This window comes from Bombyx mori, chromosome 11, assembly GCF_030269925.1.
Source record: "Bombyx mori chromosome 11, ASM3026992v2".
NCBI classification, from domain to species: Eukaryota; Metazoa; Arthropoda; class Insecta; order Lepidoptera; family Bombycidae; genus Bombyx; species Bombyx mori.
The window spans coordinates 1,743,225-1,766,989 of NC_085117.1; the positions used below are offsets into that span (position 1 = coordinate 1,743,225).

At 42.1% G+C, this 23,765-nt stretch overlaps 1 protein-coding gene across 12 annotated transcripts in view; it reads left to right on the top strand.

The window, feature by feature from the left end:
* LOC101735722 (segmentation protein cap'n'collar) overlaps positions 1 to 23,765 on the top strand; it is a 143,317-nt gene that overhangs the window by 77,558 nt on the left and 41,994 nt on the right. For all 12 annotated transcript variants that reach the window (XM_038014016.2, XM_038014008.2, XM_038014015.2 and 9 more), the window contains 2 exons: positions 12,525 to 12,658; positions 13,051 to 13,146. In XM_038014016.2, the coding sequence (XP_037869944.1) occupies positions 12,525 to 12,658; positions 13,051 to 13,146 (230 nt within the window). The remainder of the gene's footprint in view (positions 1 to 12,524; positions 12,659 to 13,050; positions 13,147 to 23,765) is intronic.

Genomic DNA, 23,765 nt, shown 5'->3' on the forward strand with positions numbered 1-23,765 from the left:
TAATGGAATTTCATTTCTTTTATTTTTATTTCCCTAATCGTTCTAAACTAAACGTTGGAAGCCTAAAAGGCTATTACAGCTACGCGCGGACCAGTAGGTGAGCTCACGGGTTCAATCTAATACAATTACACTGGCCCCAGCAAGAGCAGCGCTTCACAGAATCTACCGCCGGATCGGAATCACCCATTGACCAGATCTGACGCGATAAACTCGGTGGGTTGGGCGGAATTTCATATGTCACATGTCAGTGTGGTGGGATGTACTATGCTATATCCGCTGTATCCGCTATATTGTCGCTTCCGACCGTCGTGGCTACGATGCTCGGCAGCGACGAGTCCTGGCAGGCGATGCTCGACTTCTGCGAGTCCACCATCTCGCAGAAGGAAGCGGCGGAACGGGAGAGGGAGAGCTCTTCTTCCCTCTCGGCGCCGTGCCGCCGCCGTCGGGCCGGGGGCCGGAGGAGGGCGTTTGTCCAGCTCCAGCCCCTATGAGGAGGCAGTCTCCTCCCGGTGATGGTCACGGGGCGACCTAAGGGGGTTGAGGCTGCGCCGCACGCTACCGTCACTCTAGCGCGCTGGCACCAGGAGGACGGGACGGCGCGTCGGCGGCTGCGGACTGCGATGCGGTCCGCATTTTCGTCGTCGCTGTCGTCGCCGAACATACTGTTGAAGAGCAACCCGGTCGGCGGTGTATCGCGTTCCGACCCGGCAGGCTGGTTCTGGCCCAGCGGGGTATCCCGGAACACCAGCGGCACCGCCCGGGCGGCCTGGTAGGGCCGCCGTACCGCGGAGACTGACGTCGTTGGTCGTCGACTATCGCCTCGACGACCCGTCAGTCGGGCGTCCTCGGGGTGGCGCCGCGTGTCTGGTTGTAGTGTTGACCGCGGGAACCCCCCTACTCTGAACGGGTTCTGACCCCGGACGGAGATCGGACGTCGGGTGTAAGAGTGCAGGGGAGTCGTTTAGTGGGTGGGCCCTAAAATCCTTGGGCCCGCGATCTGCTCTCAACATCTGCAGATCGTTGAGTCTCACATACCCCGCGCGCCCCCTAGGCGCGGGGACCTCGTAGGAGGTTCGGCCCCCGGCCCGAAAAAAAAAAAAAAAAAAAAAAAAAATGCTATATCCGTAGGACTCGGTAATCACTTATCCCTGGCGGGTCTCTACCTCGTCTACCTGTCTATACTATAAAAGAGGTTCATCTTATCGTTGTTTCCGCAAAGAGGCTGATCTCATTGCAGCTTCCATGAGACGAACCCACTACCGGATCGCTCAAGATTTCGTGCAGTCTTTTAATCCTACAGTTACACGTATGCTGTCCACGGGCCGCAACAGCAAACCGACTCTGCAACGCTTAGAACAAAATATATATTTATAAATACTAGTGGTCCCGCAGTAGTCGAAATTCGACTATAATTAATTGAAATCATAATTTTAAACAGTATTATGATTCTATTGTCAAAGACTTAACTTCTATAATCCTAGATTTTGTCAAGACTACACTATAGACAAATAATATTAAAGATAAACAATATTAATCTATTCTCAATTTGACAACAGACTTTAAGCAATAACAAAAGTTTGACAATAAACAAAGAGTATTTATCTGTGAGTGTGTGTGTGTCAAATACATGGTAGTGTGTGTAATGTTTTCTTTATTGATTTAATGTATCTTTTATGCATTATTTTTAAAAAATATTAGCATTGTGCACTTCTTCTCTATGTTCTCTATAAGTGTGGAAAATTTCATACTCCTCCGTCCGCGCAATTTTCGTAAAAAGGGATACAAAGTTTTTGCTTCACGTATTAATATATAGATATATTCAAAGCCAACGGACATATCCTTTTGTTGACAACACAATAACATTCCCATACAGAATATAAATTGAAGTGACTTACCCAAAATAAAAGAGTATCGCGCCGCCGAAGCCTTAACCCACGTGTTTTCGAGGAGGGCTCTCAAGAGGCACGGACCTGAGCTTTTTGTTACAAAAAATAAATGCGGGGGGCGATCCCCGGTGGGTTTTTTTCCCTACCTATCTCGATAGCCTTGAGAGGCTATTTTAGCTTCGCCCTAACATGTAAGTGAGCTCACGGTGCTCAAACCTGATGACGTTGCTAACACTGGCCCTAGCAAGAGCCGTGCTTCGCAGAATCTAGCACCGGATCGGAAACGCGACCCACTGAGAAGATCCGGCGAGAAACTCAGTGGGGACCGATGGTTTTGTTAATAAATTCTTCAAGGAGTCCCCTTCAATAATATTCAGAGAGATTTTGGGAGGCAGCGGCTTAGCTCTGCCCCTGGCATTGCTGAAGTGCATGGGCGACGGTAACCGCTCACCATCAGGTGGACCGTATCCTCGTCTGCCTACAAGGGCAATAAAAAAAAAAGATCAACATGACCGGGTTACCGAAGGAAAAAGCACGATTTGAAAACGGCTTTGGTATTGTGACCAAATCCATGATTGCTTTGCCTCTAGGATACGATTGGATTCATCCGGACTGAGGGCTGTTAAGGGTCTTGGTTTATTGTTTCGATTAATGAAGTTAGGGTAGACGATTTCAACAAATGCTGATGGTGCTGATGGTTGGACGAGCTCACAGCCCACTTGGTGTTAAGTGGTTACTGGAGCCCATAGACAGCTATAACGTATATGCGCCCCCCACCTTGAGCTATAAGTGCTAAGGTCTCAAGTATAGTTACAACGGCTGCCCCACCCTTCAAACCGAAACGCATTACTGCTTCACGGCAGAAATAGGCAGGGCGGTGGTACCTACCCGTGCGGACTCACAAGAGGTCCTACCACCAGTAATAACGCAAATTATAATTTTGCGGGTTTGATTTTTATTACACGATGTTATTCCTTCACCGTGGAAGTTAACTGTGAACATTTGTGAAGTACGTATTTCATTAGAAAAATTGGTACCCGTCTGCGGGATTCGAACACTAGTGCATCGCTACATACGAATGCACCGGACGTCTTATCCTTCAGGCCACGACGACTTCAATATGTCTGTGTGTGTTAATCGCGTACCTGTTTATATATATGAAATACATTAACAAAAGGGCACTTGATTTTTTGTTCTATACATACATATACCTAGGATGAATTTTGTAAAATAAAAAAAAAAGGAGGAAAACCGGTAAAATAAATTACATATTACAAAAATTAATCGGCGGCGAATCGAAACACAATCGATGGAGAGAGAGAGACGAAAAAAAAGAACAAAAAAAAAAACCCGTTCCAACGAAAAGGACCGGTCGGCGGTAATTTAAAAAAAAAAAAAGCTTGCATCTCTCTCACAATGCCTTCGTTAAAGTCAGACGGGGAGAATCCAATATGAAATTGGTATGCGACCGGGCCCGATGTTCGTTACAAAGTTACATTTGCCGTCACGCCGGCGCCACTGTGCTCGGCAATTCGAACGAAAAACATTTAGTTCCAAATAAATCCGTTAGTATATTATAACATTGGTAGAGCTGTTATCAAGATGGCGGCGTCTTAATGAACTTAGATTGGGAACAATTGTGTCTAATAATGTACAATGTCGACCATTGGCCGGCTCTTTTGTTGTTGATGATTGAGGGGCATGTTCGTCTGGTTCGCGGACATCAACAAAAGAGGCGAGGAGCCGTATAAAATACTAGATCTAGATAATTTAACTGGACTTTTTCTAAAATACTTTTTTTTTATTGCTTAGATGGGTGGACGAGCTCACAGCCCACCGGGTGTTAAGTGGTTACTGGAGCCCAAAAACATCTACAACGTAAATGCGCCACCCACCTTGAGATATAAGTTCTAAGGTCTCAAGTATGGTTACAACGGCTGCCCCGCCCTTCAAACCGAAACGCATTACTGCTTCACGGCAGAAATAGGCAGAGTGGTGGTACCTACCCGTGCGGACTCACAAGAGGTCCTACCACCATTAATTACGCAAATTATAATTTTGCGGGTTTGATTTTTCTTACAAGATGTTATTCCTTCACCGTGGAAGTCAATCGTGAACATTTGTTGAGTACGTATTTCATTAGAAAAATTACTAACTATGTATAAAAATACTGTTTGATTTCTGCTCTCTCATCACTCATTGCACAACTGCCTTCCACGAGTCTCTATCTTCGGCAGTCCTAGGTGCTTCAGATGTGAGGATGCCCATAACTGATGCTATCAATTTTGATTGTCATAAAAAAAAACAACATCGGGTCTTTGGCCCTACTTTTCGCATAGACGTGTGCTTATTAAATCAAATCAAATCAAAAAAGTTTTATTCAACATAAATGAAAGTACATACTTAATGAACGTCAAAAGAACTACCGTCAGTTCACAAGAATTAGCCTCCGTCCTGAGAAGAATTGGCAAGAAATTCAGCGGGCATGTCTTTTTTTTTTTTTAAACATTAGATTATTTTTTTTAATATTAGATTTTTTTAAATATTGATTTTTACAATAAGTAGTTATAAGATAAAAATTTTACAATATTGAAATGCCCGGAGCGAGCAACTCATTCCCACTTTGTGCAATCTTCTAGATAATCATTGACTTTATAGTAAGCTTTATTGCACAGATGTTCTTCGATAGTTTTCTTAAACCTATGTATATGTAGGTTCTGAACATCTTGTGGGATTTTGTTGTACAGGCGCACAGACAAACACCCGAATGAATTATTCTTGCCTATTCGCTTAGATGTCTATGCCGGTTGCCTCTGGACGGGTAGGTGAGCTCACGGACTCAACCTGGGAGAATTTGCTAACACTAACCCTAGCTAAAGCATTGTGCTTAGTTCGAGTTTTTTAACGTTCTCGATAGCGTAAAAGTTAACTCGAATTTGTACGGAGTTGGAACGTTTGCCTACGTTTGCCGCTAGGGGGCGCTGTTCCGACTGCACACGGGCTCAACCTCAGAGAATTTGCTAACACTGGCCCTAGCAAGAGCAGTGCTTCGTTGAATGTACTGCTAGATCAGAATCGCCAACCGTTGAGAAGATCTGGCGCGAAACTCAGTGGGCTATAAACAGACGTAGGTCCGAACTACAGCCGTCCCTATCTCGTTCCACTCGGAGACGCGTGAAAAGAGGGAGATAGCAGGATTTATACCCTGATCCCAACCTGGACGAACACTCGAAGTTCAATGAAAACCTTCGCGGAAGGCTACGGAGTTTCGCTCAAAAACGAATTGCGTAAACGTTGCCTTGACAATGACAATGCGTCTCGGATTGATGTCGAACGCTAGTCGATAACAATGCTTCGAATCCGACGAGATTCGATTGCCGATTCTGCACTTTACAAATGTATCGCGAAGGACGCAGGTTGTTTTTGTTTGTTGATTGTTTACACTGGATCGGTTCGCGAATATGAATCGAGGTAGCAGTAATGCGCAATTACTGGTGGTAGGACCTCTTGGGAGTCCGCACGGGTAGGTACCACCACCCCGCCTATTTTTGCCGTGAAGCAGTTATGCGTTTCGGTTTAAAGGGCGGAGCAGCCGTTGTAACTGTACTGAGACCTTAGAACTTATATCTCAAGGTGGGTGACGCATTTACGTTGTAGATGTCAATGGGCTCCAGTAACCACTTAACACCAGGTGGGCTATGAGCTCGTCCACCCATCTAAGCACTAAAAAAGTGTGAATTTTCGGGTACCGGTAACGGTATGGCTTTTTTCTCAATGGCGTCTACAAAACATAAAGAGTTGTATAGGATTATGATCTGGTTCCAGGGAATTTCGCCAGCGTGGACTTATTTACGTCTATATGTATCATTTGTCATGACTTTGCGGGGTCACTGCGGACTGGCTTAGAGTCGTCATGTGACCAGCACACCACGCGCACCTAGAGCTCAGTCGTATCCCAAAGAGGCTCTGTATTTCTCAGTTCGAACGAAACCGTCCATTGCACCATGATTTCGGGGCTTACGACACGTGTTCACAAAAAAAAAAAGATTTTCAAAGAGTTTTGGCGATAATACAATTATTTTTACTTTGATGTCAATTTAAAAGGACACCTGGATCCTTGTCCTGCTGAAGTCTATGCTGCTGAGGCCATTTACCTACCTCGTTCCTTACAAATAGATACTTTTTCTCGTGGCTGTATAAATTACTTACATAAATTAACTAGCCGTACTCGCCCGCTTTGCTGGAAATTTAAAATTAACATTATTATTAAGAACTCCAACAACCATATAAATATTAGCCTATCCATTAAGTACATGTATTTTCTACACGGATACCCAGTTTCAAGTCAATCGGATGCATGTTTCAGTAGTTATAACGGAACATCCGTAAAAACCACTGTAGATTTATATATTAGTAAAGATTATAAATCATGTAGAACGCACCATTTCTAGTAACATTAACGGCATATTTACAATCCTTCAGTTTCTGCCCGCATTGTACCCGATATTCCAAAAAAGGCTTGTAACAAATGAAGATTCGCGATACAAAAACAAAAGCCTCCTACACAACCCTTTCATCTTAATTCTCGAAGCTGAATTCGGCACGACCCAACCGCAATAAACAGTTAACGGGCACCCGTCGAACAAAAGCGACAAATTGTGAATCGTGTCTATCTCATAGCTACAACAATGTACCCGACCAGAAAATCCTTTTAGACCATTGACTCGACCATAAGCCGGTTAAGGGAATCAAGGGACTCGAAGCTCGGTCCACTGTTCGGGAATTGTAAATCATAAATCGATGAATACGGTAGCCGGAGAAAGGATTGTCGAGTGAAACAAAAAAGCCCTTTTGTCTTGCGGTCGGGCTTTGGTCGACTCTATCGCCTATACAAATCGTTTTTGGCTAATGCATCCGAAAAACCGTGCTAATGTTCGTGGTTTTTTTGCGAGTCTGGTCCGTCTGATTGTTTACGCGAAAATCGACTTGTTCTAAGTTAATTTTTAATGCGGACGATGCGAAATCCGCGGTGGGTTAAGTTCCGGCGGATTCAAGGCCGCGTGATGCCGATTCGTCTTTAATTAATCCTTCAATTTAGTATCTGAAAATAGAAATAAATCGATTGGTTACTGCATCCATTGGGCATTGATGATTTTTTTGTATTGTCTTCGGAGTGTGTTAAGTTGATTTGAAGTCTCCTGACGCCAACAGAGCAGTGGAAGAGTCTTGGCGCCGCTTGTCACCAAATATTCATTTTGAATCTGAATAGTAGAAATAATAGTAATCTGGAACAAACAACGCACTGTCATACGGTCCCAACTTAGGATTCTCTGTGTTATGGGTACCAGAGACTGATAAACATACTTCATCATCATAGTCGGTTGCTCTTGGCAGAGCACTTGTGGTCATATGAAATCTTTTTTTATTAAACCCTTGACAGATGTTCTCCGTAGTCCACAAACTGAGGCTTGGCGCACCTACTCGTTAAGTGGGGGTTTTTGGTAAGGTCTTTTACTTGATTAGTCCAGCGCATCCGGTTTTGTCCACGAGATCTTTTACCATTGAGAAACATACTTAAATATGTTTAAATATATAGATATACAGGATTACCTGAAATTCGATTCTCTTGGAGGGGTAAAAGTAGAGCTTATTTGCAATAGATTTTGTCTTTGTAGACCCTAGTCGATATTGATTACTCTTTGAGATATTCAAGTTTTTTTTGCCCAAAATCGGTATTTAAAGATAAAAGCTATTCTATTGCAAATAAGCTCTACTTTTACCCCTCCAAGGGAATGTATCGAATTTCAGGTAGCCCTGTATAGGTGATAAACACCCAGACAAAAGGAAACAATTTATGTTCATTGCACAATGTTTGCCCGACTTTCCAATCGAATCCACGACCTTCGGCGCAACAGTGAGCAGCGCTAACCACTGCGCCACCGAGCCAATCAACAGAATTCACGGAAATCGAACCAAAAAATGAATCTAACTGGTTAAGCTGAGAATAACTTTTGCCTATAATGTTTCATTCGTGAATACAAAATTAATTCGGTAACCGTACTGGTCGCCGGTAAACTTACTCGTCGAACTCGACAAAGAGGTCGACGTGCAACCTAACCCATGCATCAGCCCGCTGAGTTTCTCGCCGGATCTTCTCAGTGGGTCGCGATTTCGATCCGGTAGTAGATTCATTCGCGAAGAAATTGCTCTTGAGTTGTTAGGTATCCTTCGGAGGTGCTCGGGCAGTTGTTAGCAAATCCCAAACCTCCTGGCTGAGCCTTTGCTCGCCCACCTGTCCTGATGAAGCTGAAAAGGCCTCCGGGCCACCAGTAATCTTTCAATCATAAAAAAAAAACAAAATTAATATTGGAAGTGTATTTTATTGGCTCACGATCGAATAACGTCGCTCTTGCTTACGCCCACAGACTCTTTGAGGCTATAACAGATGCTGTTATAAACCAAACTGATTCATATTAACTGATATTGTAAGGCTCTCTTACGGATGGATCCTTGTCGAATAAGGATTAAATTTAAGCTCTAAGGAAGGAGTGTCGAAGGAGTGGCGTATGTAAAACATAAAATATTTATAAACATTTCTCTCCTCTTTGTTTTCCTGCATTTTTAAACCCGCATTTAAATTAAGTTTCATTTAAATCGTGGCAATGTCTCAAGGTCCCTTTTTTTTTATAATTATAAGTATACTAGTGGTCGCCGGGTAGTCGAAATTCGACTATAATTAATTGAAATTAAAAGCTTGTACACTATTATGATTCAATTTTCAGAGACTATTATACTTCTATATCACAAATTTCGCTAAGACTACACTATAGAAAAAATAACCATATTTAATCTATTCTCAATTTGACCACAGACGTCAAGAACAAAAATTTTACAATAAATAAATAGTATAGATGCGTGTGTGCGTCAAATACATGGTAGTGTGTGTAGTGTCTTTTTTTATTGATTTAATGCATTTTTTAGGCATAATTAAAAAAATATTAACATTCTGCACTCTTTCTCTATATTCTCTATACGTGTGGAAAATTTCATACTCCTCCGTCCGCGCAATTTTCGTAAAAAGGGATACAAAGCTTTTCTGGTCAAATTGAGAATAGATTAATTTTGTTTGTCTTTAATATTATTTATCTATGATGTTGTTTTGGCGAAATCTCTGTTTATATTAAAGAAGTAAAATAGTGTTGGACAATAGAAGCATAATAATGTTTTAAACCTGTAATTTCAATTAATTATACCTAGTCGAATTTCGACTACTGGAGGACTACTAGTAATATTTATTTACCCTCTTAAAGGTGTAACCTAAATACAAATGAGCGGAAAAAATTGTTTTGTTTGGCTTTGAAAGAGGTGAAGTCTATACTAGATTCGAAGACCATTATTACTGATCTCCAGGATTCCTCCTTTCTTGGTTAGATTTGATTAGGTCTTGTTGCGAGCTGATGTCGCAAGCTAGTGTGTTTTTTATTGCCCTTGTAGGCAGACGAGCATACGGCCCACCTGATGATGAGTGGTTGCCATCGCCCATGGACTTCAGCAATGCCAGGGGCAGAGCCAAGCCGCTGCCTACTGTTGAGGAATTATTGCGCAGTTTTTTCGCGAACGGCTTGGCTTCCGAGTTTGGTATTTTGCGGTAATGCTAAGGATCGAATTGCCTTTCAAGAGGCGACTCCGAGTTTACGTTAAGCCGCTTAACACTTGAACCAAAAAAAAACACACGGACGCCATATAATGAGGGTAATTCGACAATTGCCGGACAAACAATGCGAATTTCGGGCGTTAATCCTTCCTTTGTGTGCGTTGCTCGGTGCCAGGGTGTCAATTTTTTGCTCCACGTAACTGTAGAGGCAGTGCGAAGGTTTTTTTTATTAAAATGCTTACGGAATTCACACGATTTTGTGTCTACGGATTGTGGTGTTTTCTAGGCGTCACCGTTGAGAGTGCGTTTCATAATCTATCTATATAAATAAAAATGAATTGCTGTTCATTAGTCTCGCTAAAACTCGAGAACAGCTGGACCGATTTGGCTAATTTTGGTCTTGAATTACTTCTGGAAATCCAGAGAAGGCTTAAAAGGTAGATAAATATGAAAATGCTCAGAATTAAATAAAATAACAATTTTGTTTTCCCTTTTATGTGTCCTCCGTCGGACGGATTCCTTTTGTTTGTTTTAAGTTTATTTTATACAAAGGTTTAGGTCTTTTATTTATCGATAGAGGCACTACGAAATCTGCCGGGTCAGCTGGTAATATTTATAAATATTTTCTAATCGTGCCAGGTCCCTACGCGATGGGAGATAATGGCAAGGAGAAGTGTGTTGGGTGTGCCTATTTCTATGCTAAGTTCGATTGATGAAAAACGGTCACCGGAGTATTTTGATGAGCGACTTACCTATTCCTTTGATAATACATCCAGTCCAATATAATCCGAAGCGCTATCCCTTTGATAATACATCCAGTCCAATATAATCCGAAGCGCTATCCCTTTGATAATACGTCCAGTCCAATATAATCCGAAGCGCTATCCCTTTGATAATACGTCCAGTCCAATATAATCCGAAGCGCTTTCCCGCTTTTTGTTTTTATTTTTTTATTGCCCTTGTAGGCAGACGAGTATACGGCCCACTTGATGGTGCCCATGGACTTCAGCAATGTTAGGGGCAAAAGCAAGCCGCTGCCTAACATATCTTTCTAGTCTAAGGGGTCCAAGTAGTCTAAGGGGCTATTTTGGCTTCTGGCTGACAAGTTGGCGACCTCACGGGGCTCACCCTGAGAGAGGTTGCTAATACTGGCTCTAACAAGGGTAGTGCTTCGCTAAATTACCACCAGATTGAAATCACGACCCACAAACAAGATCCACCTAGGATAACCCTGCGTCTAAGTGATATCAAAACATTCTTTCTCTATATTCAACATACAATACATATATGAACAGCAAACAAAAAAACTAACGAACGTGACGCGTTATTCGTAAAAACCTTAGTTTTCCCCTTCATTTAGGTACACACGTTGCAAAAAACCTTAACCATAGTCAATCGATTTAGCAGTTTTCCGTCCGGCATTGTAAATACGAGAGAGAGATAAAAAAAACGTGGCATATTGTTTCGCGCCAAAAAAAAAGCCGCGCCATTTTAGCGTGCGCCATGTCGGCTTGTCCTTCACGCTTGACCAATCAGGGGCTAGTTCTGTATGTAGATATGTTTTTGCGACCACTTTCCGCTTAAATGATATATTTAATACAGATTCTATATATAGACCATTAGGATGCGTGATGACGCCTCAATTTTTTCATGTCGAAACATAAATTATACATGTATGCTTCTGTATACAGGATACTGGTTATTGGCCGTGGCTTCGGTCGCACGGTCAAGGAAATTATCCATTAATTTTTCTAAAAAGTATAAACAGTTTTTGCCATGGTAATGTGATGTTTTTTCAAGAGATACGGATAGTGTCCTGCCTGGTTTATATGTGAAATAAGTGCAGACAAACATACAAAAAAACACACAAACAAACAAAGTATTACTATAAATAATACAATTACTATTCGTAGAGGAAGGACATGTCATAGCGCTCGAGAACCACCATAGAGCGCAATTTACTCCAAGTTTCACCTTTATAACTCGGTAACCGTACTCGTCGAACTCGACAAAGAGTTTGACGTGCAACCTAACCCATGCATCAGCCCGCTGAGTCTCTCACCGGATCTTCTCAGCGAGTCGCGATTCCGATCCGGTAGTAGATTCATTCGCGAAGCAGCTGCTCTTGAGTTGTTAGGTATCCTTCGGAAGCGCTCGGGCAGCTGTTAGCAAATCCCACCTCCCCAGACTGAGCCTTTGCTCGCCCACCTGTCCTGGTGAAACTGGAAAGGCCTCCGGGTCACCAGTAATGCTTCAATCATAAAAAAAAAACCTTTATAATATTAGCATGGATTGCTTTTGTTCTTTGGCCTCATCAGCAGATCCCATAGATGAAATGTGAATCCGACAGAAGCGATAGATACACAGGCTTGTAATCGCTGCCTTGTGATCTTGGACTGTTCACTAGCTAACTACCCCTTTTCTGTTCTATTGTATGTATACTGGAATGCCTTAGTCATCTTAAGGGAGTATAGATATCTATTCAAGTTACTAAAGGCTTATAAAATGATGATGTAATTACTGGCGGTGTAATTACTTGTGGTAGGACCTCTTGTGAGTCCGCGTGGGTAGGTACCACCGCCCTGCCTATTTCTGTCGTGAAGCAGTAATGCGTTTCGGTTTGAAGGGCGGGGCAGCCGTTGTAATTATACTTGAGACCTTAGAGCTTATATCTCAAGGTGGGTGGCGCATTTACGTTGTAGATGTCTATGGGCTCCAGTAACCACTTAATAACAGGTGGCCTGTGAGCTCGTTCACCCATATAAGCAATAAAAAAAATCCTTTATAAAAAAATCTACTAAGGGCTGTACTTTCTCTCCTATCCTCTAGAGATCTCCTCTATCTCCTATAGAGGAGATCTCTCCGCCGATGAGAGATAGGTTATACTTCTAGAAGTAGGTACGATGGTGGAAAGGATAGCTAAACATCTGCCTAGTTTTATCAATGATGTATCGGATTTGATTTTTGTTTGTTTTGTCGTGCAGGCGAATACGTGATCCAAGGAGAACTGCCCAGGGAGCTGGTGAGCGGCGAGGAGTCGCGCTTCGATTTGCTGGAGGAGGCGCTTCAGCTGGTGGAACTCGGAGACGGCGCTGAAGCCAAAGATGAACCCACTGAGGTAAATAGTGGACTATCAACGCGTCTTCATATTTTTTTTCCTACCTAAGCTGATAGCCTTGAGAGGCTATTTCAGCGTAACCTTAGGTGGCTGCCCCACCATTCAAACCGAAACGCATTACTGCTTCGCGGCAGAAATAGGCAGGGTGGCGGTACCTACCCGTGCGGCCTCACAAGACGTCCTACCACCAATAAATAAGCTAGCACGGGTTCCGAACGGGTATTAATGTAACAAGATCGTATGTAGATACTGATCCATCAAGTAATGTAGTCTTCGTTTCATTAATACTTCTTCTATCCATCACTTTATGTGATTGGGATGATCAGGTTAGTTACTCTTAGCTGAGAGGGAAGATGACTCTTATGGTAGCCACTTTTTTCTTTTTTCGGCAGGCGGTAGAAGGGAGTAGCACCGATCGCAGGAGCACCATGTTGCACCCTGCCATGCGGCATGTCCCGCACCACCCCCTCGCCCATTACCACAACCAGGTACGTGGATTTTGTACTATCAGCAGGGCTTTTGGACAGCACCAACCTCGAAGAGTTGGGTCAATCGAATCAACGGCTTTTTATATCAGAACAGCGAGATTACGTCGCAGCCAATATTTATTTGAGAAACCGACAGTACAAAACAAACTAATGAAATATTTAAAAAAATAGCTAAAACAATAACCTGTTTCCACCTTCAAAATCACGTATAAGTAGAGAGTGAACTAGGGAAAGCAAAAAAAGAGAAATATAGAAATTTAAGTTTACATAAACAAAAAGACAATAACAACACAATACGTACATATTATTATTTACATCAACTTACACTGTAAAACTTAATAATACTCAGTGGATATTTTTATTATGAGCACATTGAGGGATGAAAAGGGTGACTTCGAAGTAAGCTACTGTGTTGTGTAAGAGTTGCTTCTACTCTTCAAACTTGCCTACGCAAATTAATACATTTTACGGGTCTGATTATTATTGGACGATGATTTATTCGTATTCCATAAGTAATTCCGGACTATGAGTTAGGTATATTGTTAGAGAAATCGGCGCATGCGGGATTCAAACGCGGGCAAAGTCGCGTTCCTTCTTAGGAGCATACCAGCCGTCTTATCATTTAAGCTTACGATCGATTTAAAGAGTCTAGGAGATGTATGGAAATGGTAGTGCACGGTAGAGGGGGAAGAGGTCGACCGAAGAAGACATGGATGGAGTGTGTGAATGACGATATGAGAGAGAGAGGAGTGAGTGTTGAGATAACGTCTGATAGAACAGGATGGAAGAGAAAATTAGCTGTACCGACCACACCTAGTGGGATAAGGTAGAGAAAAAGAAGAAGAGATCGATTTAAAGAGTCAAAGAGCTGCAGTATCATTGGATCGGAATCGCGATCCACTGAGAAGATCCGGCGAGGAACTCAGTGGGTTGAGTCTATGGGTTAAGTTGCGCGTCGAAGTGTAAAACACTCGATGAGTATGATAAGTAACACGAGACTAGTACATCTGGGACGGCTACCTACCAGATGGTCCTAGTAAAAATCGCTGGGTCATCTTGGATGCATTGGGCAAATGACCGACTGCACTGGAGATCAATTGGAGGCAGAAATAGGCGGGGTGGTGGTACCTACCCGTACGGACTCACAAGCGGTCCTTCCACCATTAATAAAGCACCAGTATTAACAAGGAGCCGGCACAGTTTCAAACAGCCAATGAGTTATAATGGGATTCAAATACACGGCGGCTTGAATAGTTGAATCGAATAGTGAAAAAATCCCTCAAAATGACACGTTGATAAATGATTTAGTGACACGCGGGTCGTTTTTACCGCACACGAAGAGTGCGGGGTTGGGATGCGGTCCGGAGCATGAGCTGTCGCGTGGCGGAGGAGTTTGGCGTTCCGATTTGAAGTATGGGTCCCCACAGACAAAGCCCATTGAGTTTCTTGTCGGATCTTCTCAGTGGGTCGCGATTTCGATCCCGCGATAACGATGCGTAACACTGATTTTGTTAGGGCTGATGTTAGCAAATTCTCTCAGTTCGAGCCCGTGAGCTCACCTACCTGTCCGCGCATAGTCTGAATAGCCCCTTAGGCTATCAGTGAATAGGTAAGGAAAATAATCAAAAATTCCACCTCATGTCTCAAGCGATTAACACCAGCAGTCTTTTTTATTTTATTTTATTTGGAAGACAAACATTGAACTTAAACTCTATATATATCACAACTAAAAGCCATTGAAATGCTTGGCGGAGACGGCCACTAGTTTGGTAACTAAACGAAACGCAGCACGATTTCCGCGAGATGGCGGCACGATTAGCGGTAGGCAGCGGCTTGGCTCTGCCCTTGGCATTGCTGAAGTCTATGGGCGACGGTAACCACTCACCATCAGGTGGACCGTATGCTCGTCTGCCTACAAAGGCAATAAAAAAAAAAACGATTGCGGTATCGTCGGAACTCGGCTAACTTCGTGCCACGACAGAACCTAGCCGATGGATGCCCGTAGACGCCATCACACTTACCAACCAGCCTCCTTGAAGAGCGGTGCCTCCGTCCTAAGAACCGTCATTCGTTTTCGTTTGCTAACGTCAAGAGAAGATTTCTAAATTGTTCTAAGACAGCAAAAGTGATTGGTGTACTCAATATTACTCTTAGCTCGATCACCCTATTCGCTCCTACGATGTCTGACGATGGTGTTAATAGATGTGGCTTCTCCGACATGCATTATATGCTGGGTCATCTGACTTTCTATTTGATTACGCTATAACCAGATGAGCTCATGCTCATGCGAGGGTCAGTAGCCGTCGTTCACAAACTGTAGCAATACCTGTTGTAATAATAAATAAATAGACGGTAGGAAGCGGTTTGGCTCTGTCCCTGGCATTGATAAAGTCCACGGGAGACGGTAGCCACTCAATATCGGGTGGGCTGTATGTTTATTTGCCTACAAGGGAAACAAAAAATAATATGTAAATAAATCGCTAAAGCTTTTAACTTGGACCAACGACGGATCCGCCGTGTTCCCGCATAAGTCGCAGCATCAATCTTTTTAGTGTTAATTCTTGACTAATTGCTCATTTATTGGGTTAAGTGTCGAAGCGTTATCCGTTAGCACGGGATAGATGATCCATATTCCATATACTACTACCACGGGGGCCAGTGCTTCCCAAATTTGCCTGACTCGATGATGCAGTACTTAGCGCCGAGGGTCGCGAGTTCGATTCCCGCATCGGGCAAACATTCGTTTGATGAGCGTTGTTTGTCTCTGTCTCTCTTTGTCTGGATATTCATTATCTATATTATGTTCATATTAAAAGTTAATATAAGTAGGTATGTCATCTCAGGTCCCCATAACGCATCATCATCATAATTTGAGGCCTTACAGGCCAGGGAGGGCCTTAGCCTGGTCTAGTATCTCTCTCCAGACTGCTCTGTTGACGGCATTCTCCTTGTAGTTCCTGACACCGGTAACATTGAGGTCGCCATCTAACATCTCTGATTTTCCACATAGTAGTTGTCTTGGCATTCTGGTCTCCTCTATTCGAACAACACGTCCTGCCCATCGTAGGCGTTCAATTTTTATAGTTTTTATGATTTTTTTATGTATTGCATAGATGGGCGGACGAGCTCACAGCTCACCGGGTGTTAAGCGGTTACTGGAGCCCATAGACATCTACAACGCAAATGCGCCACCCACCTTGAGATATAAGTTCTAAGGTCTCAAGTATAGTTAGAACGGCTGCCCCACCCTTCAAACCGAAACGCATTACTGCTTAACGGCAGAAATAAGAGGGGTGGTGGTAGGAACCCATGCCGACTCTCACTCACAAGAGATCCTACCACTTGCTAGGCCTAGTGTTAGCATATTCAGGTCGAACCCGCGAACTCACCTACCGGCGCGTAACTGAAATAACCCCTCAAGCTACCAGTGAATAGTTGGGAAAAAGAATTAATGCAAAAGTAATTTTGATAACAAAACACTTAACCCTAAAATTCGATCGGAATGGTTCGGAGCACGTCACGTACTCCCCGCAATATTATGAAGCTAAACAAATCCTTTTGATCTTCGACACTCGGGAGCTACGAAGTGTTTAGTTAGGTCCGACGACTGATCGACACCTCAAAATGTTCATGTTACAATTAAAATATTCTTCTTACCTGACGATGCGCGTCTTGTGTATCGCTACGGAATTTTAAAAAGCTCATTTAAGTTTTCGATTTGTATTTTATTAATTTTTTGTTGGTTCGCTTTTGGGTCTGACGCCACCTTCGGAATGCCTTCGGAGCTATATTTCGGGATGGGGCAGGATTGCCTCAGATGTAATAGGCAGGATCAGAAAGTCGTCGTGGCCTAAAGGATAAGACGTCCGGTGCATTCGTGTTGAGCGATGCACCGATGCTCGAATCCCGCAGGCGGGTACCAATTTTTCTAATGAAATACATACTTAACAAATGTTTACAATTGACTTCCACGGTGAAGGAATAACATCGTGTAATAAAAATCAAACCCGCAAAATTATAATTTGCGTAATTAGGTACTGGTGGTAGAACCTCTTGTGAGTCCGGACGGGTAGGTACCACCGCCTTGCCTATTTCTGCCGTGAAGCAGTAATGCGTTTCGGTTTGAAGGGTGGGGGCAGCCGTTGTAACTATACGGAGATCTTAGAACTTATATCTCAAGGTGGGTGGCGCATTTACGTTGTAGATGTCTATGGGTTCCAGTAACCACTTAACATCAGGTGGGCTGTGAGCTTGTCCACCCATCTAAGCAATAAAAAAAAGGATAGCGCTGCCTGTACGCGCGAGCTAATATCAACTCTATTAGGAAAATTAATTAAAATTCGAAGGTCCTTACCACAATCATCATTCTCCTTCCCTTCTCCCAGTCACCTATGGTCGGCGCAACATGTTTTCTCCTTCCATACTCCTCAATCATATACCATTTCTTCGCTCACTCCCCTCTTACACATATCGACTTCCACGCAATCCATCTGTTTCTCCTTAGGTCTACCTCTTCCTCTATATCCTTCCACATTCATAGTTACTATTTTCTTACCAACCTCATTTTCATTTCGTCTCATCACATGTCCATACCATCCCAAACGCGCATTTCTCAGCTTCTCAGTCACAGGTGCCACCTTCAGATTTCCTCTAACATATTCATTCCGTATTCTATCCATTCTCGTTAATCCACACATACATCGCAACATTCGCATCTCTGCTGAATGCAATCGCCTCTCATCCGCCTTCAGTCAGCAATCAGGTCCTTACCACAATATTATGGTTCTTTTGATGTGAAACACGTTAGTTATAATATATATATATACGTATAGTTTCACGTAAAATCGATTGATGACGTGGCGACGAAGAGTGAAATTTTATTTGGCTTCAGCGACATTTTTGCTACTTTACAAGAAACTTTACTTTTTAAAGTTTAAAATTTGGAAATTTGGAAAAAAACCTCAGCTATTCGAATGGAGTATAGGTGATTGAAGTTCAATTAAAAACATCGAACTGTTGATGCTGATACCGAATAAAACGGACCTTTAATTACAAAGATAAATGTTGCGTGTTAAGCGAAATGTCGCTTGACACTGAAAAACTGAATAGCATTTCGCTCTTCGATATACAGTCTTTAAGCGACTGTTTTTTAATAATATGTTTTTTTTTATTGCTTACATGTGTGGACGAGCTCACAGCCCACCTGGTGTTAAGTGGTTACTGGAGCCCATAGACATCTATAACGTAAATGCGCCACCCACCTTGAGATAAGTTCTAAGGTCTCAGTATAGTTACAACGGCTGCCCCACCCTTCAAACCGAAACACATTACTGCTTCACGGCAGAAATAGGTGGGGTGGTGGTACCTACCGGAGCGGACTTACAAGGGGTCCTACCACCAGTATATTAATTACCACCAGTGTATTAATAACATTTTATTTTTCATTACGTCACATGAATTTCCTGTCGTAAACTATCCTCCATACATCTATATCTCTACAAAATAATATCAATGACATCTGTCAGCCTTACCGCGAAGGCGCATTTACATTGCATAGTCGAATAAAAGAACTCACGACCCGCTTAATGTTAAGTGGTTGGTAGAGCCCATAGACAACAACAAGAACGCCGTCATCGACCTCAAGACTTGAGGTCTGAATTGTACAGAATTATAACCACGCATATTACTATTTTTGCGGGTACATGATGTAATTCGTTCCACGATGACAATTTTGGTACCTGTCTGCGGAATTCGAACCCTGGCACGGTCGCTTCCCTCAAGCACACCGGTCGTCTCATCCATTAGGCTAACACATAATTAGAATTCTAAAAAAAAGGACTTTATAATCATACGCCATTTTAAAAGCCCTTTCACGAATCGCAAAGTGGAATATTCTCGAAGGATCGTGACTAAGCGCGTTCGTATCCTTTTATAATTCAAGCCCACGCCCTTTGCTGTCCGGCTGTCGATTCGAAATATCGATTATGAAAATCGCAATCGTTCTCGTATCGATACATCAGAATCGATATCGGCTTTTATCCTGTCAATGTGGACGGAATGATTTGCAGGATTTAGCATTAACATTGATGAGAACGGTTCGAGATGTGTGTTCGAATAAATGAACGCATTGAGGTCGTGTTAACGTCAAAATGCGACCTCAAGACGAAGAGGTCTTTGGCTAGAAACTACCCTCCAGTGTTTTCGGAGCGCTATAACAATATCCTTCTTCAAATAAGGCCAGGGCCCTCAAACTGCGATACTTTAAGACAAAAAATTTTTTTTATATGGAAACTAGCGACATCTTGTAGCCGATGCCCCTAAACTTATATATTAAACACAGAATGTTAAAAAATAATAAATCATACAAATATTTATTTGTTACAGACAAATTGATTAAATTTTATCAATTTGTGGTTTCTGAAAACTTACAAAATCTTTCTTTCTTAAAAAAATTTTAAGTGTATTTAGATGGTTGGACGAGCTCACGGCCCACCTGATATTAATTGTTTACCATGCTCATAGACATCTACAATGTAAATGCCACACAGAACCCACCTTGAGATCTGAGTTCTCAGTATAGTTACAACGGCTGCGCCGCCCTTCATGCCAAAACGCGTTACTGCTTCACGGCAGAAATAGGCAGGGCGGTGGTGCCTACCCGTGCGGACTCACAAAACGTTCTACCATCAGTAATTACGCAAATTATAATTTTTGCGGGTTTGATTTTTATTACACGATGTTGTAATAAACATTTTCGGTAAAATTTAGATTTTCAATACCTGCAAAATCTTTAGTGTTTTTAGCTAAGCGCATTTTTGTACATATTATAAGTACAATATCTAGGTAATAGTTAGTAACAATAAACGGAAGACGAAAAAAAAAAGAAGGATAATCCAACAAAGCGAACCTGGTTTATATTTAGTAATAGCCCTTAAATAACAGATGGCGGCAGCGGTAGGTTCATTCGTGTTAATACGTTTTTTTTAGTTGTTTACTGTCAACTATGACATGTCCTTCTTCAAACGAGGCGTGTGGACAGTATTTAACTGTAGGCGGCGGCTTGGTTCTGCCCCTGGCATTGTCTAAAGTCCATGGGCGACGGTAACCACACACCATCGGGTGGGCCGTATGATAGTCTGCCGATAAGGGCAATAAAAATCTATATTCATATTATAAAGCTAAAGAGTTTGTTTGTTTGTTTGGTTGAACGCGCTAATCACAGGAACTACTGGTCTGATTGATCCGAAAAATTCTTTCAGTGTTAGATAGCGCATTTACCGAGGAAATCTATAGGCTATATAAGATCACGGCAAGACCAATACAAGCGGAGCACCAATAAAAATTGTTTCAAAATCGGAGTTTTTTTCCTTTTGAGAGCTTCCGCTGCGTGCGCTGTGGAAATGCTTAAAGTTTCGCTAAAATAATGTATGACGGAATTGTTCCCCTTTAAAAGTTCTAAAAAAAGTCCACGACAGCAAATTTTGATATTTTAAGGTTGGCTCACTATTAATCTTTTTTATGCTAACCAATTTTTTTCTAAATAAAGCTTATTTGTGAAGCTGTTTTTATAAAGAGGATATTAATCCATCCAATTATATTAATCTGTCCAAATAAACACGTTATTCATTAAAATTATTTAGTTCCTTCTATGTAAATGAAGTTGCGGGTAAAACTTAGCTTTATCCCAAACTAACTTCCACACGGATGAAGTCGCGGGCAAAAGCTAGTAGTAAATTAATAAAAAAACACACGGACGTGTAATTTTTCGAATCTTAACGTATTTTTCCATATGCTTTGACTTAAGTGTCGTCTACAATTATAATAATTACCTTAGTGTACCTACCATTTTCGCGTCACAAGAACGCATTTACCTAAAGAATAATATGGTAATTATGGTCATTAAATCGTAACGATTGGAGTATTTTTAATAAGAATTCATTCGTTTAGTACGTATGTTTATAACAAAGCTGTGTCTGGCTATATCGTAGAGTGAAAAGCTATTTAGTATAAGCGAAATTTCGCTTAACACGCGAGAGAGAGAGAGAGTATTCTTTATTGTACACCAAAAAACAAATAAACAGTGCGATACATTAAACACAAAAAAGTACAATTGGCGGTCTTATCGTTAAGAGCGATCTCTTCCAGACAACCATTAGGTGGACAAGAATCACGCGACATTTATCTTTGCAATTAAAGATCCGTTTTATTCGGTATCAGCATCAACGGTTCGTTGTTTCTAATTGAACTTCAATTAAGTTTACCTCATTCGAATAGCTGAAGAAGTTTTCTTTTTTTAATGATATTTTTCCAAATTTTAAACTTTGCTCTCCTGTAAAGTTGCAAAAATGTCGCTTAGCCTTTGACCACTCGATATATTGGAACCAGGCGAGGGGATAAGACGAATGGGATCTGAAGCTATCTACACTTAGCATTGGGAGGACCTGGGTTGAAATATAGAGGGGGTAACCCAAGTCCCAAAAAATATGTCGTATCGGATCTATTCGATCCACTTTCGGTGCTTTTAGGGTCTCCAAGCACCGGTCATGGTTCTCGTTGAAATAGCAGAGCAACGTGGCGAAGATTTTGAAGTATGCGACCCAGATAATAAGCACAAATTACTCTAATTACGGAACTTCTAAATGTTCTAAGCCGAGAACGAGAATCGGAACTAACTATACTGAGGCCTTAGACCTCATTTCTCAAGGTGGGTGGCGGTATTTACGTTGTAGATGTCTATGGGCTCCAGTAACCACTTTACACCAGGTGGGCTGAGATCGTCCACAAACCTAAGCAACAAAAGACTGGTCAACCTGTCACCTGACAAGTAGGAGAGCTCACGCGGCTCAGCCTGAGGTATGCTGCTCTAATGCTGGTCCTAGCAAGACCAGTGCTTCGCTGAATCTAACACCGGAGCGCAATCGCGACCCACTGAGAAGATCCGGCGAGAAACTCAGCGGGTTGTGTCGGAGGGTACGACGAGAACGATGACCGGTGTTAGTGGATCGGGAGGATCTGAAATGACGCCATTACCGAAGATAATGCTGTAAGGCCCTCGTGTTCTGTGCAGCTGTCGCAACAGTTTAGCCTCAAACCTCAAAATTTTTTTTTCGTCTATCCACTAATAAAACGATTTGTCAGTCCGTACGTCACGCAGGTGGTCCCCACCTGTTTACAAGTCATTTGTCAAAGACACGTCGAAACGATGCCACAGTGTTGCTGGTTTTTAGAAGTGACATAATTTATTTTTTTGTAAATTTACGCTAAACCAATTGAAATATTTAGTAATCGCGAAGGCTCGACGAGATTTCGGGTCGTTTATTGGTAATCGCCTACCAGTGCCCATGGACCTCAAAATACTAGGTCGTGTATTTAAGCGGATGTTTGCCTTTAAAACGCAATAACATACTTATCTACAGCAGTTGAGCAGCGGATTAATTGGGACGAAAAACTGTATACGCTTTTTTTTTTTTTTTTTTCGAAAGACTGACGAGATCCACTAAAACTCGCATTAGCGGTTAACCCAAAGTGTCTACAAGAGAATTAGAGGGACAATATAAACACGGCCCTTTGCTCGGCGGGCGAGTGAAAAAAAAATGTTACCTACGTACCTGTCAAGCTACTGTCAACGGACCATTTGTCAAGTGCTCGAGGATCACGGCGGCTGTCTCGATTTAAGGCAGACAGAGAGAGAGAGAGAGAGAGAGTGAGAGAGGGAGACCAGAAACTAAACATACGGTTTGATGTCTCGTTGCGAATCCTTTACAGTTCTACTTGTGGTATTGTGAGTCCGCGAGGGTAGGTAACACTGTTTTAGCTATTTCTGCCGCGAAGCAGTAATGCGTTTCGGTTTGATGGGGAGGCCTTTGTACTGTAAAAATTGAGACCTTAGAACTATTATTTCAAGGTAGGCGACGGCATTAACGTTGTAGATGTCTATGGGCTCCGGTGACCACTTCACACTAGGCGGATCGTGAACCAGTCCGTACATCTTAGCAATAGATAATGTAAAGTTGAAAAGCTAAGGTTGTCCTGGTGGAGAACGTAGTAATCTCAATTTTTATTACTACTTGCGAAGATCAAAGACTATATTATCATGGGAGTGTAAGGCTATTTTGTTTTACCGACATTTTTGTTACTTTACAGGAGAACCATTTAATGTTTATAATTTGGTAAAAAATGTGATGGTATGGATATGTGATGAGACGAAATGAAAATGAGGTTGAGGTAAGAGAGTGTTAACTATGAATGTGGAAGGATATAGAGGAAGAGGTAGACCTAAGAAGAAATGGGTGGATTGCGTGAAAGACGATAATAATATGTGTATGAGGGGAGTGAGCGAAGAAATGGTATATGATAGAGGAGTGCTGATTGGGAGAAGGGCAGGAGAATGACGAATTTATTAAAAAATATCATAAAAAAAACACTTCTTCAGCTATTTGAATGGGGTAAACTTAATTGAAGTCAATCAAAAACATCGAACTGTTGATGCTGATACTAAATAAAACGGACCTTTAATTACAAAGATAAATTTCGCGTGTTGGGCGAAATGTCGCTTATACTAAATACCCTTTTATCCTTCGGTATTACAGCTCTGATCCAATTTTTACGTCTTAAACTAA